The sequence below is a fragment of the Vanacampus margaritifer genome, chromosome 9 (genome assembly GCF_051991255.1).
Source record: "Vanacampus margaritifer isolate UIUO_Vmar chromosome 9, RoL_Vmar_1.0, whole genome shotgun sequence".
NCBI lineage: Eukaryota > Metazoa > Chordata > Actinopteri > Syngnathiformes > Syngnathidae > Vanacampus > Vanacampus margaritifer.
In genome coordinates, this window is record NC_135440.1 from 19111509 (window position 1) to 19126201 (window position 14693).

The 14693-nt window shown below is 41.9% G+C and overlaps 1 protein-coding gene across 1 annotated transcript; it reads right to left on the reverse strand.

The window, feature by feature from the left end:
• Positions 1 to 643: 643 nt before the first annotated feature.
• Positions 644 to 14693, reverse strand: mex3a (mex-3 RNA binding family member A). Its single transcript, XM_077576661.1, has 2 exons — positions 13956 to 14693; positions 644 to 8682 (listed from the first exon to the last, which is right to left on the reverse strand). The coding sequence occupies exons 1-2, from the start codon at positions 14452 to 14454 to the stop codon at positions 7553 to 7555; spliced, it is 1629 nt and encodes a 542-aa protein (XP_077432787.1). The 5' UTR covers positions 14455 to 14693; the 3' UTR covers positions 644 to 7552.

The window sequence follows — 14693 nt, forward strand, 5'->3', positions numbered from 1 at the left end:
ACAAACAGATGCCAGTAGATGGCAGGGTTTGCATTTGAGATCAGCACAGGTTTTGCATAAAAGATTAAGTGTTGAGTCATCACGTTGATTATGAGAGAGAAAAGCCAATGTACAGGAAGTTTTAAGGCATCGCACAATGTAACAGTATGTTTATGTATGTTATGAGCACATGTTGCAGTAGGTAGCAGAAAGTCTGTTGTGATTGTTATTCTGCAGCATGCAAGAAAGAAAAGGATTATATTTTTTTCTGTTGGCCTTGTAATTTAATATGTATTACAGTATATATATTTTTTGAATATTTAATAATTTTCATTGTTATATTTATACATTGACAACCAAGACAGTGAAACAAGGGAATTCCTTATTTATACTAACCCCCCAAAATACCGGTACTTAAAAACACGTTCCTATTATATTTCATCTGTCATACAGTCATCACAATTTAATATGCATTTATTTATTTAATTTTCTAATATTCGTCCCAGTCAAAAAAAAATTATGATTTAACATGTGTTAAGTTATACATATTAACCTGTGCTATTTAAAAAAAAAAATATATATATATATATATTTTTTTTTCATTAAAATTGTACCACTTTTCTTTTTGAAACTCTCAAAATAACAAAAGCACAACTCATTTCCATTCCCGGAATCATTTTCTTTTTATTAGAAACATTTACAATACATCTTGTATCTTGGAAAAATAACAAAGAACCAGAACTAACATGGAGCAGATACATTAATAATAATAATAATTAATCATAAAAATGTCTTCCAAAAAATGTAATTCACCAAAAAAACGTGTGCTATAAGAAATAAACCTGCAATATCACATGCCTCGTCGAGGGCATGGCACACTGTAACAGAGTTCAAAGATTTTTTTTTCTTCATTTTTTTCTTTTGTCATTTTTGTTCCCATCCATCAAAAAAAGTTGACGGTCAGCCACAGAGCGCCACACACACACACACACGCGTGAGGGGGTAGGGGGGTGGGGCGACCCTCTTTTCACCGTTTACAGAGAAACCAGAAACTAATGCCAGCCTGATGACGCTGGCCCGTAAACTAACGCACTACCACCACTATTAGACCGGCATGAAACACACACACACACACACACACACACACAAACTACTTGTGCTGCAAATATTGGAAAACGCTACCAAGAGACAAACTGTCGACCGCATCGGCCGTCTTCGGAGGAAGATTGCGAGTTTTCACCTTTGGTCCCGTCACGTGCAGCAGGAAATTTGTCAAGTTTTGACCAATAAATAAACTAACTACAGGATGTTCAAGTTTGCTGTGAGGTGAATGCAAATACTGGATATTTGCCACTCAAAAGTATTGGAACAGTGAGGATAATTCCTTGGTGCATGTCAAATTCAAGACTGGGGACCTCCGTTACCTCTAGTATTTTTTTATTTTATTTCAATCACCAAATTTCTTAACTCATTGAAGGGGTGGAAGAGAGTCTTGCCCAGCTTATCTCTGAAATTCAGTATTGTAATTCACTGCAATGACTGCTAATCACAGCCTTTGAGTTTTCTGTAAATTTTTGGTCTGGCAGTCTGATCGACTGATGTATTAGCTATTGTTTCAAGATATTAACTCATTGACTCCCAGCCATTTTCACTTGAAGCACCCCCCTTCGCTCCCGGTTGTTTTACTGGATTTTGACATATTTTTAGCAAGGCCCACAGAATATTGTGTTCTATTGCTATAAAATCATGGAACCTACCAAAAGAAACATTAGTCTCTTCTTTCATCAGGAAAAAAAGTATATTTCTATCTGTTTCTGTTTTGCAGCAGTTAGCAATAGAATATAGCTAACTTTCATCATTATTCACAAATCTGTTTAAAACTGTGGGAGACAGAGCTTTTTGCAACATAGCCCTGGTTGATCTCTTATACTCTGCTGGCCCTTTTTGTAATAACTACCATTGCTTCAAGCATTCTCTTCCGTTCAGAGGCTACATCAAAGCCTCTAGTATGCTCTAGCATTAAAACAAACAAACATATAAATACGTCTTTGGGAGCATGGCAACATTTAAAGTAGAACGTATTTATAAGTTTTTTGGGAGCAAATGATTTAACAAATATAAACGTTTTTATAAGAGTTTTCAGCAAACCACAAGGAAGTTTCCTCACTGTTCATATAATCCAATGTGGGGACTGACCGGCAACAAAACTCGTCACCTTTTGACCTCCGAAAACGCTCCCAACTATGAAAATCTAGCCTAAGTGACCACATGACATACATGCAAACTAGTACAGTAATGAGCCTGTTGTGTGTGCTATCTAGTTACAGTACATTGATCTCCTAACGCAGTGCGCCCTCGTGAACACCATCAGGCCTGTTTTGCCTTTTGAGGGCCCGCCTAACACGCTAAAAATCGGTCTTCGTTAAGGTGCTCTGTCGCTGTCAATCAAAAAACAAAAGTAGTAGTTGTAGATGTCCATACTGAAAAGTTGTACGCATTCAAGACCTAGACCTTGATTTTGGATTTGGAATCACAGAGGAAATGTGTAATGCAGTAAGTCAGTACCATGGGCTTACAGTTGAAGGCATATGTGTGTATGGGGGGAGCGGCAAGGGGGGGATTTACTAATGCAGGACATGAATAATAACAATAACAGTATTAATAATATAATCGAGGCACAAGATTGATGCTCTGTGACTAAAATATCTCCAAATTCTTAAAAAATAGTCTATTCTGTCGTGGACGTGGCACGTGTGTCGTCCGGCGTCCATAACTGTCATAAATAAAACTTTTTTTTTTTTTTTACGTAGAAACTGACTTCCCCCGATCTTGTTTAGAAATATATTAACTTCTTGTCATTTGAATTAAAAAACAAAAGGTCTTTAAATAGGTTTGTTTTCTTAAATAACATCCAGATACTGACTTCTTTTCCTTCTCCCCACTCTCTGTGTTCTAAGAAATAAAAACCAATGTTAGCAAAATAGATCTGACAAAACTGTAATGTTTTTTTTCTTTGTCATTTTAAGTTACTTTGTATAAATGTATGCGGAAGAACTAAAATATATTGAAAACTTGTCACAAATTCTTTCCCCTAAACTCCCCCCAAAAAGCAACAAAAACTTAAAGCTTGTAATAAAAAAAAAGGAGTGCATTAGGTTGAGTGTTTTCTCCGTACATTCAAATGCATTACTCGATTTTCGTAAAAAGTTGGTTACAATTGCTTAAGTGCATCCATTGAGAATAAGGATTTCCTATCACTCCTTCAAAGAGATTCTACATAAATGCATAAGTCAATTTTCATAGCAAGAAAAAACATCAACAGTTTCTATTTTGACTAAAACAGAAAAATCGTAATACAATATCGTAAAAAATAATACTAAGGAAAAAATTAACGACTCCAACGTCGCCGCGAGTCGTCTCCGCCGCCCCTTTCAAGTCGCTCGTGTCCAAAGTATTTCATACCAGCCCGAGCTGCACAAATGAAACTTACGCACATTTCTTAACAATCCTAATTTTGTGTATTGATTCAACTATGCTGCAATACTGTATACTATTTGGAAAAACCTACGTTTGCCTTGAGGTCGTAAAGCTTTTTGTATGTGGATAACTCTTAGCTATACGGTATGATATTTTGCTAGCATGCAGTGGAAAACTCCAAAGTCAACTCTAAAAATTGTCCTCGTTTTACATCACCCCTATTGTGGGGATTGTGACCCATCCATGACCCGATTGTGGGGCGTCCCAAACCTGATATGTTTCACAGATTCGCGTTCACAATGTACGATACCGCGTTTATAACACTACTAAGTTGGCTCTGGTCGTACGTTGGTCTTTGGCTACATGTGACCGTAATACAAAGCAGAGGCGAAGTCGGGAAGCTACGCTAAAAGATAAGACGCCCGTTAGCGCATTAGCAGTTAGCATCCACTTTCGTCTTCTCAGTGCCGTTCAGAAATCCTGAAACGAGTGCTTAATATTCAACATATCACGCAAAAAAAAAAGACCCTGAAGAGCACAGCAATTATCCTGAAAGATTTTTTGTATTTTTATTTTTATTAATCAAAGAGCTGCGACGAGCTACCAAATGCTAATATGCTAATAGTCAAAGTAGTCTGAATAGAATATTACCGTTTATTGCTTCATCTTAATGTACATAGAAACTTGTCTTCGTTCAGGGGTTATTATTATTATTATTGTTATTACACATACAATTCATCGGAACTTTTACGTATTTCGGATTTATACAGTAGAGGCTTCATAAAGGATATCATAGTACTGTCTGATTATTTATATATTTAGATGAAATACTAAGTTAATCCCTTGAAATAATATTTGTTAAACGTATGCTCTATCTCATAAAAGCTACTATTCAAGTAAAAAAAATTGATGGGTAACACGCATAATAATAATAATAATAATAATAATAATAAAAGATTTTCTCTTTTTCTGTGCTAAATTGGCGTAGTAATTCAAAAGCTTTGTGGAAGCAGGACGTCCGATGCGCAAATAAATGTGTGTTTATTTACAAAGAGTCTTTGAATACTCTGTATATAAAGAGGCAGCCCTCTCTCGTCGTGGTAGCAACAAGAAATAAAACTGAAACAAAAATGATAGGGAATCCTTATGTGCATGTCTTAAATTCTCGCAAATATTTCACCATCAGTGGTCGGTTTGGTATTCGTCAAATGCGCTTTTATTCCTGGTAAATAAGGTGCTTTACTGTTGATAGTTATGTTTTGTGTAGGTAAGTGTTTTTAACCCTGCTGTTAGTTTTTTTTTTTTTTTTTTTTTTTCAGAAACAGCAACAATGTTCTTGGGTCAGTTTGACTGGTGATGTAATTCAGCTAAAAACGGTCAGAAACGGGGGGGAAAAAAAGTCTCATTATTAGCTCCATTATGAACATTTCATAGCCAATATGTGACCATTCATAACCCAAAAAGTCTGTCTTTCACGTGAAAAAGGGTCAATTTGACCCGCGACGTAACAGGCGGGTCAAGGGTGTGATTTCCTGAATCCCCTTCCATAACCAAGTGTGATTCACATTCTTTCACTTTTGAGAAGTTGTGTTAAGGGGGTGGTGCAATGGAAGGCCAACATGTCAGCCTAAATGGCATTATTGGAATAAAAAAATGTAATATTAAGGCATAAAACAAAAAATACTAAGAATTTTTTTTTTTATGACTGTGCTGTGCAATTTCTCCATAGAATGATACTCTTTATTTCTACTCTGTCTTCATAGAATGTAAGTTACTTTTATTTTGTAAGTGTTCCACGTGCTTTGCTTTGTTTGGCTCTTAAGAGGAGGCCACGGGGGCTTGGGTTGACGGGGGGTTGGGTGGCGCGCTGGGGGGGGGGGGGGGGGGGGGGCTGGGTTCTTGAGGGAAGGATGTGGCTGGGACACAATTGAAAACGGTCTTCTCTGGGGTAAGATGAAATATCGATATCGTGATACTTCACATCATTATCACTGTATCAGTAGACTAACATTTAGTATTGATACCTGATACTTTCTAAACAGTTTTAAGGCTCAAGCTGAAGTGATATTGCGCAACACATTCATCTCAGTATCGATACATCAACATTGATACCTTTTAAAACAGTTTGAAGCCCATACATGTTCTCTTGGGATCGGATAACGTATTGATATCATGATACATTGCGCCATTATCACAGCATACGCCATTGTAGTACTACAGCGAGCAATCTGATTGGACACTGATAATAAGTTCTGGCAATGTTATGACAGTTGGAAGTATTGTTTTTTTTTTTTTTTTAAATTAGCTTCATTATTGTGCTGTAAATATCAGGATGTATCGTAGCTATCAATGCATTGTATCGTTTGGCATAATATGGAGTTAATCCACCATTCCCAGCCCTAGATGCCCCCCACCTTCCCCTTTTTTATTCAACAGCTTAAGCCCCCACCTCCTTACCCCAACCCGTTTGTCCTCCCTCACCCCCGAGCTCGGGCCTGAGCATGATTTGATTCAGTGAGTGCTGGTTAAATGGGGCGTTTCCTCCGCTTTCCTGTCAATTACAATTCTCTGATTTCATTCAAGCTAGGGTGGGGAGTAGGGAGGCTGGTGGAGAGGAGAGGGGGGGGGGTCTCCCATTGGCTGGGGCCCCAGTGTCCATAGTGAAGGGGCAGCTGCTGGATGTCCTTTACAGTAGCCGGGGAGGGGTCGGCCTATTTGGATCCGTCACGTAAACCCTGTTTTGAATTTCACAGTTGGTGTGTGTGGGTGTGTGTGTGTGTGTAAAAGAGAGCGAGAAGGGGGTCTATGCTAAGGGGTTAAGCAGGGGGGGTGGAGTCACACTACATCTCATGTGATTCTTTTTTTTTTTTTTTTTGGTAACATGGCCACATGTTTTTTTGTCAATGGTGCGGGCTTTCAAATCTTGTCTGTTGGAAGGGGGGCAAAATATGGGTTAGGGGGGGTTGAGTTCTCCCCTCCGATCCGCACCTGGACCGGCCCATTTGCCTAATTATGAAAAGAGCGCTCGCCAGGCCCCGCTGTCCGAGCGCCCACAGACAATAACGCTCCTCAGTCCGAGGGAGGGTCACACTGTAAGCAGCCCTGAAAAGGGGGTTTTGAGGGAAGGGGGGGGGGGGGCAGACAAGATATCCACACACCTGCTCCAGCCAGACACTCGATACAAAAAAAAAAAAATCTGGTCTTATTTGCATGAGGTTTGCTCACATTGTCTAGTGATGAATATTATGGTAAGAAAAAAAAAGGGAGGGAGCTTGGAGGGGGCGTTTTATGGGGGGAGGGGAGGGGGGCTTGGCAAATAGAATCAAGCCTTCAAGATACGAGGGGAAGGCAAGCATCACCGAATCTTTTCAGCAGATTGCAGCAAGCCATGCGTGATCAATGGCCACCCCCAATGAGATTCTCTCATTTTGGGAACTCTGAAGAATAGCACCGATAAAATGGCGAATAATTAATGTAATTAATAAAAAAAAAAAAGAACAATCAAAAGTAGAAGTGCTTTGACTAAAAATCCATTCACATTTTCTATTGTCAAAGCATAATAAAAGGATTCATTTAACATCAAAAAGTGTGATTGACAACCCTACTTTGGACCCGAGATGATTGTATGGTGCCGTGTCAATTAAACCATCCTCCTTCCATAGAAACCCACTTCATGGTAACATGATCATACAAAATAAAATAAAAAATTGGAATAATAATAAAATGTTCACATTATGTCGGCCTATACTGTGATTCTGCGTTTAGGAATAACAGCAGCAGTCCCATCATTAAAAAAAACAAAAAACGGAAGGAAAAAAAACCCTGAAAAGGTACTATACTTCTCTTATAAACAAAACTTTTATAAAATATATATGCATATATATGTATATAAAAGAAAAACTGAAAAATATTTCTTATACTTTTTAGTAAAGCAAGCAGTGCCTTCTAAAATAGCTGCTTGATTGTTTTAAAATTTTTCTGAAAAATGAAAAATGTATCGCAATAATAAGAATAATAACAACCGTAATAAGAGCAACTAATTAGCCGACCGACAAACGAGACAAAAAAAAAACGGGCTAAAAAGGGACGCGGACCCTTAGGAGAATATTCGGATGGCCTGCGAGACCTGCGTGTGGCACACGGGACACTCGGGGTGGTTGAGCTCACAGATTCGGATGGCGCACTCCATGCAGAAGAGGTTGTGGCCGCAGGGCACCAGGGCGGCCGTCACTTTGCTCTCAAAGCAGGTCATGCAGTCCCGCACGGCCGGCGGCGAGTCCGGCACGGGGAGCCGCCCGGGGAAGCCGCCCTCCCCCGCCGAGGTGGGCTCGCTGTGGGCGCGGCGAGCCTGCGCGTGGGGCGACACCATGCCGCCGACGGACGAGTTGGCCGACGGGTCCGGAAGCCCGGGCGAGAGTCTAGTGAGCGGCAGCGGCAGCCCGCCGAAGCTCTTGGACCGCTGCTGGGCGTAGAAAGCCATCTGCTTGGGGTAGTCGGGGTCGCCCCAGCTCTGGGTGCCCTCCGAGCCGAAAAAGGAGCAAGGCTTTTCTCCGGAGCTGGAGAAGTTGCCCTTATTGTAGATCCCGACACCCTCGCCGCCCCCTCCTCCCCCGAGAGCGTCGGAGAAGTTCTGGCGGTAGCTGCTGGTGAGAGGTTTCCGCTGGCCCCCCTGGAGGCCCCACACTTGCTGGAGTCGACTCTCCAGGCCGCCGCCCCCGCTTCCGCTGCTCCCCGCCGGACTGCCGCCCCCGTTGGGGCCCAGGCAGTCGTTCTCGTTGTTGTGGTCGTGCAGGCCTCCCGTCCGGAAGGCGATGTGCGCCTCGATCTCCTCGCGGGCCCGCTCGGCGTTGCTCGGCGAGCCCGTGATTTCGAAAACGGGGTCCCGGTCCCGGCTGGGGGTGACGATGTACGTGCAGGTCTGCTGCTGGATGCGCTTGATGGTGGAGCCTTTAGGGCCCACCACCAGACCCACCACTCTGTACGGCACCCTCACCTGGATGGTGGTCTGGCCCGGGAGCGGGGTGGGCGGGGAGCCGCTGAAGGACACGCCCAGCTTGTTGCGCGACGCCCGCAGCATGGAGAAGTGCTCGGCGGCGGAGATGATCTCGCGGCGGGCCAGGGCCACGTCCTCCTTGCGGCCCGTGATCAGGAACACGGGCTCCTCGCCTCGCACGGGGGTCTTGATGTAGGTGTTGGTCTTGGCTCGCAAGGCTTTTATCTTGCAACCTGCAGACAAACCGAGAAACGGGTTAAAAAAATCTGGGGGATATTCTCTTTCATCCAATTAAACCTCTCAGGCAACCAGAGCAATCCAGTTGCGATTAATCTTCTGCCCTGAGAGAGTTTAAAAACTAGACCCAAAACCTCCTCCAAGGATGAACAATTTCCTCTTTGGTTTTTGACTTAGACCACCACAACGTTAACCTCCTAGACCCTATGCTGGCCATTTGTGACCACCTCACTTCCTTTTCAATGAAACTTAACAAGGGTGGACATTTTTAGCTGATTTTGCTATTTTCAGATGGTTCACATCAAATTGTACTTTATGGACAATTCAAACCCATGGAAACTGTTTTTATTTCTTATTTACTGGATTAAATCATACAATTAAAAAATAAGTTGTTAAAAGCTTTATTTTAATACCTTGAATTGTACCATAACTCATGTTTTGAATTTAAATTTCATTCAGTGATTCTTTTGCATACCACTAGAGGGCGCACACATACCACTAGTAGTGGTACTTGTGCCACACTTTGAGATAGACTGGTCTAAAGTATGTTTGTTAGCATTTCAAATGTTGTGAGCCTCATCCCAAGTATTTTGGGATCATAGTTTGTGGTATATTTCTGGTGTCAACTATTTATACAGTTAAATATCATCATGTTTAGGTAAATGTCAAATATTTGCAGATTTTTACAGATAGCGCGGATCCAGTGAATAAGGAAAACAATTTGGTCATGAGAATACATTCAGAACATTTTTTTTTAGCTTTCCTAACCTGTCCATTGTGCAAACAAATCTGATAAGATAATAAAATAAACATTTTTAAGGATTAAAAATAAAATAGTTATTTTGTAAAAGAAACAAAAAAAAAAACACCCCAAAAAAATCCTGACTTTGGATGTGACTTTCAATTTATGAGGAGTGGGTGTGTTTTTGTGGCTGGAACCCTGTTTTGTTTTTTGTTTTTTTTGACTGGGTAGTTTTATTGTATTCTCTGTATGTGTTGCTGCACCAAGTGTGTTAAGAAGCAGCTATAGAATGAATGTCTCATCTATGCTAATTTTTGTTAGCCCATGTATGGCATTTCACATGCTATGTTAGCATTAAGCTTTCAGATTTTCGGCAGACAAACATTTTGGAGTTTGATATTATACGTTACATTGTCATTTCTTTTCTGTGTCAGTTTTACAGTAAACTTCAACTGGGAGTGACAAACAAACAAAAACATTGAGTCTTATTTAGAGTCTTATTTTCCTCATTATACCAAAGTCTCCTAACAGGCACTCAGGAATACTTTTAAACGTGTCTTTTAATAAGTTAGTGTCGCCTAAAATGTTAGGCTATATGTGAGAGGGTAATTTAAAAAATATATATATATTATATGGTGTCGATGTTGTGGATTTTCACCTCTTGTGAACGTATCCCAAACAGTACCCTTCTTTGCTCGTCACACCGAAAGTCATCCAGGATAGACTGCAGGTTGCCCTGAACAGGTTTGCACTTTAACTGTCAATAAACAAGCCAACTTTATGATTTCCAGGTCAAAATCCCTTTCGGTGTATGATTATTGAGAACTGCAGTGTTTATTTGAGCGCTTCCAAAGAAAACACTTCCTTAAGTACTGATGTGGTGGGCCGGAGGAATCACCGCAGATCTATTTGCAGCATCACAGCAATCCTTCGGAGTTCTGACCTCTCCTTGAACTTGCGACCCGGCTACTCGCGGCTTGCTCTTTTGGCACAATAGTTGCTTGAGCTGCGCTTCTTCTATTTATTAATTTTTTGGGGTTTTCACACCTATTTTGTGAAACTGTGGCGAGGCCAGCCGGATGTTTTCATGCATCCACTCAGCCGGCCATTGAGAAACAAATGGAGCCAGCGCCCTGGTTATTGACCAGTCGGTCAGGTCCCTCTTAAAGGGACCACGAGCACGAGTCGGCAGCTCTTTTCATACGCCAGAAGGGAAGGGAACGCTTTGGGGGTTTGTTTGTTTTTCTCATTTGAACCCGACATCTGCAAACACCCGTGGAGGCAGCCCAGCCGGCCGCATTGGTGGCTTAACGAGGCTAATAGATGCGGCGGTGTCGCAGAGGATCACGGAGCAACACATTCCTACGCGCCGCCTTTTAATCAAGTACACGAGTGTCCCAATTAGACAATTACAGGGGCAGAGATTAATCAAACACACAACAAGAATTTACAGTCGCCCGAGATGCTCCCATTTGCAACGGTGGGATCGTTCCAAACAATGCAACTGGGAAAACGCAAGGCTCTTTTCTCTGACGGAAAGTACGCCAAACTGATGCATACGTACAACATACTAGTAAGGTTGCAAAATTCTGGGAATTTTATGTGGGAATTACAAGAATGTATATAAATGAATGGGTTGAAACCAGGTATTTATTTACAACATTCACATTGTCGCTTAATAGGGAATTGACATACAGTCGTTGGACGAAACCCATTTGAGCATAATTGACAAAAAATAAATAAAAAATCCAATTTGGAATAGTTCCAAAATTTCCTTAAATGACTCGATACTTTTCTGGAAATACCCCAGAAATGTTCCCACTCCTTTTGTAACTCTAGTAAAGACTAAAAATGTTCATGTGACAATGACAAAAATGATTAAAAACCCTGCAATATGCATGCCAGGCCAATAGATGGCTATGTGAATAAACACGATGAATAAACTTACGTGTTTCACTTAATTTACAATTTTATAAATTAGTTGTAAATTTTCAACATAAAAATGTATGTTCCATCATTATTATTTGGGTTGTGACAATCTATTGCGTAAAACGTTTAAAAATGTTGTAATGTGCATGCACGGCCACTAGTTGGCAATGTAAAGAAACACTAGCACTATTTCTGTCATTGTTTTGATTGTAACAATCTTTGGCTACAGTATGTTGCTAATCATTCACTCGCTCAAATTGTCTTTCCTCTATATCAGGATTTTTTTTTTTTTTTTTGTCGACTGTACAGTTGTGCTATAGCACACAAGATGTTGGCATATGGTGCCCCATTGTGTTGTACAATTCTGTTTAATTTCCAAATTATACGATGTTAAAGAGCACCATATGCCAGTGTGAAGTGGCAAATCCTTTTTAGGAATGTTTTTTTCCCAAAAGAATGTTGTTGGTTGCAAATGGACAGGGGGATGCACCAATGTGACTTTAATGTCACTTTTTTTGATTTATTTTTTTACTCATTTCAGGAATTGGCCCAAAAGGGTGAGAGAAGTCATCCTGGTAATTTTGGTTGGTTGCCAAAACATCCACCGTTTTTGTTGTTTAAATTTTGAGGGATGATACAATCACTCTCTCTTTTTTTTTTTTTTACTTTTTGCTTACAGTATGTAGGCCCAAAAGGGTGTTTATGAGGGTGTGTGTTTCTAGAGCATTATAAATGTGTGTGATGGAATTTGGAATGCTGAAGATTTGTGTAATTTTGTGAGAATTTTTACATACGATTTCTTTGTTGCTTTTTGAATGGACAAAGGAATGTGATACCTACACCCACTTCTTTTGCTTAATTTGGTGAAGTATGGTGCCTCATAAGGGTTAAAAAGGTGTATTAAAATGTGTAGTGCAACTTTAAGTTATTTGCAAATGTATGTATCTTTTTTGTTTTTGTTTTTACAAAACAAGTATGTTTCGTGGGTTTGTGTTTAACTTCAAACCAGCAAAAAACATTTTTTTTTTAAAGCTCATCACCTGTTTGTTTATCACACAACCAGAGATTAAATACGCATTATAGAATACAAAGCAACATTTTTTTTTGTCACTGTCACATGGACAATGACAGCCGTTAAATAATCGCGGAGCATTGTGCACTTCAAGGTCGTGACCAGTAGAGGCACTGTTGAGTCAAAACTAGTTTGCGATCTGAAAAAGAACACGTCAGCTATGGGAAGTTCGGTTAGCTAATGTGGGCTTAGTTAAAGGAATTCAGTTTGCCTAAATTTTGTAAAAGGCCAACAAAATATTAAGGAAAAATGTTCCTCGTAGAAAACATTGGAATTTCAATTACAAGCACACACACACCAGATTTGTATTGTTTTTAATAATATATTTATCACACCTGTTGACCCTTACGAGCCACTGTAGTCTTCAAGAAATTAGTCAGTTGCCAAAATGTTGTAGTTATTTTTTAAAACTCTTAGAGTCACCGTACTTCATAAAACGAATGACAGTTTTAAATCGCGTAAACAGACCAAAATTCTCACTTTTGTTTTTTATCCCACCTATTGGGCTACTATACAAAATTGTAAAAAGGGTGTGAGAAAGCAAGTTGTAGACATTTTTTAAGGATTTTTTTTAACCATTTTGTGCTACCACACTTGAAGAAATTTGTCAAAAGTTGTCCTCGTGAGGTTGACTCAACAAGACATGTTGGGTCTGTTTGTTGCATGCATTGGCCTGATTATCGTACCGAATTCCAACTGCCATTTTAAGGTTTCTATTAAGCACATTTTGCTATGTTTTGAGCGACCCGTAGCCTACCTCATGAAATGAGTCCTGGTTATTGTGTCATCCCTAAAAAAACAAATCCCATTAATGTTGTATCACATCAGAAACGGTCAAAAATCCTCTTGGAAAATAGCACAAATATGCGTCATGTGATGAGAATGCAACTTTTCCAAAAACAATACGAGAAAAGGGTGAGGTTGGGGGTCTACGCTGGCTAATTGACTGCATGGCTCACTTCCATTGTCCAAATGTGTCAGTGGGCCAGATAAACAAGCCCCCCCCAAAACATCAGCCCCGCCAGAACCTGGTGGAAGCCAGACCTCCTTTCTCTACATTACACTTGCACCCCCTCACCCCAGACCACCCCCCAACCTTCACCCACTCAGCCAGCCACCCTCCCCACCGCCTTGCTCACAACAGCACGTTGCCTTTTGAACAGTCTGGCGCGTCCCAGACGACAAAGGAAGCCAAACGCTCCGGTGACATTGATGGCGTTGGATTGGAGAATCGTGCACCACACTCGGGGCTTCACTCAAGGAGTGCTTAGGAAAGGGAATCCGATCAAATTATCATATCATGTAAAAAGAAAAGAAAAAAGCTCCTGCAGGGTGATGATGGAACTTGTGAGGCAGGAAAAGTGGGAGGCTGATGCCTCATGGAAAAGGAGGAATAAGGGGAGGGGGTACCAAAAAAACACCACCACCACTCCCTTTTCTTTGTTAAAGGTAACATTGGAACAGGAAAAGTTTGCAAGTAAAGCATGCTTGTTTTTGATGATTTTTTTTTCGGGGTGGTGATTTACCTTGCCTGCCCACTATCTCGGCCACATGCTCGGAGCTGGGCACCGGGACGCATTCGGTGATGTTGCAGCCTCGTCCTTTGGGCTCCCCGGACGAGCTCTCGTACAGGGCGCACAACTTGCTCTTGCCTTGGAGGATCGACGCGTCCCCTCCGCCTCCGATTCCACCGAGTCCCCCAATTCCTCCTCCTCCACTATTGTGGTGATTGTTGTTGTTGTTGCTCCGGTCTTGCACTCCGCTCGTCGGAGCTCCGCCGCCGCCGATAACAACACTACCTCCACCACCTCCTCCACCTCCACCTCCTCCTCCACCGTCCTCGCCCTCGCCGAGCCCCAGGAGCGACAGCTGGCCGAGCGCGACCCTCAGGGCGCGGGAGTCGTCCTCGTCGTCGTCGGGGGGCCCCAGCAGACCCGCCTCGCCCCCGAAGCCGGAGCCGGCCAGATCGGCGCCGTAGCCCCCGTTTTTCTCCATGATCCCTGCGAGCACCAGCAGGCTCGGCATGGCTAAACAAAAGAGTGGCGCGAGACAAAGACGACGGGAAAGAGACTGGAGAGAGAAACAGCCTCCTCGCAGCCGCCTCCTTCCACCGGCCCCCCCTCCTCTTTTTTTGCGCTAGTCCCTCCCATGGACCGACCCACCAGCCACCAAGCCGCCCCTACCTACCCTCCCCCTCGCCCCCTCCCCTCCCCTCTTGCACCCCACGCTACTACTTCCAGTACCCTCGCCGAGGAGCTCCAGGG

What these genes read in the sequence shown, in the direction of transcription:
- mex3a (XM_077576661.1), bottom strand. Translation starts at nt 14,454, where the DNA reads ATGCCGAGCCTGCTGGTGCTCGCAGGGATCATGGAGAAAAACGGGGGC. An exon ending in CGAGATAGTGGGCAGGCAAG is followed by an intron (nt 8,683 to 13,955) that starts GTAAATCACCAC and finishes GTTTGTCTGCAG; the next exon opens with GTTGCAAGATAAAAGCCTTG.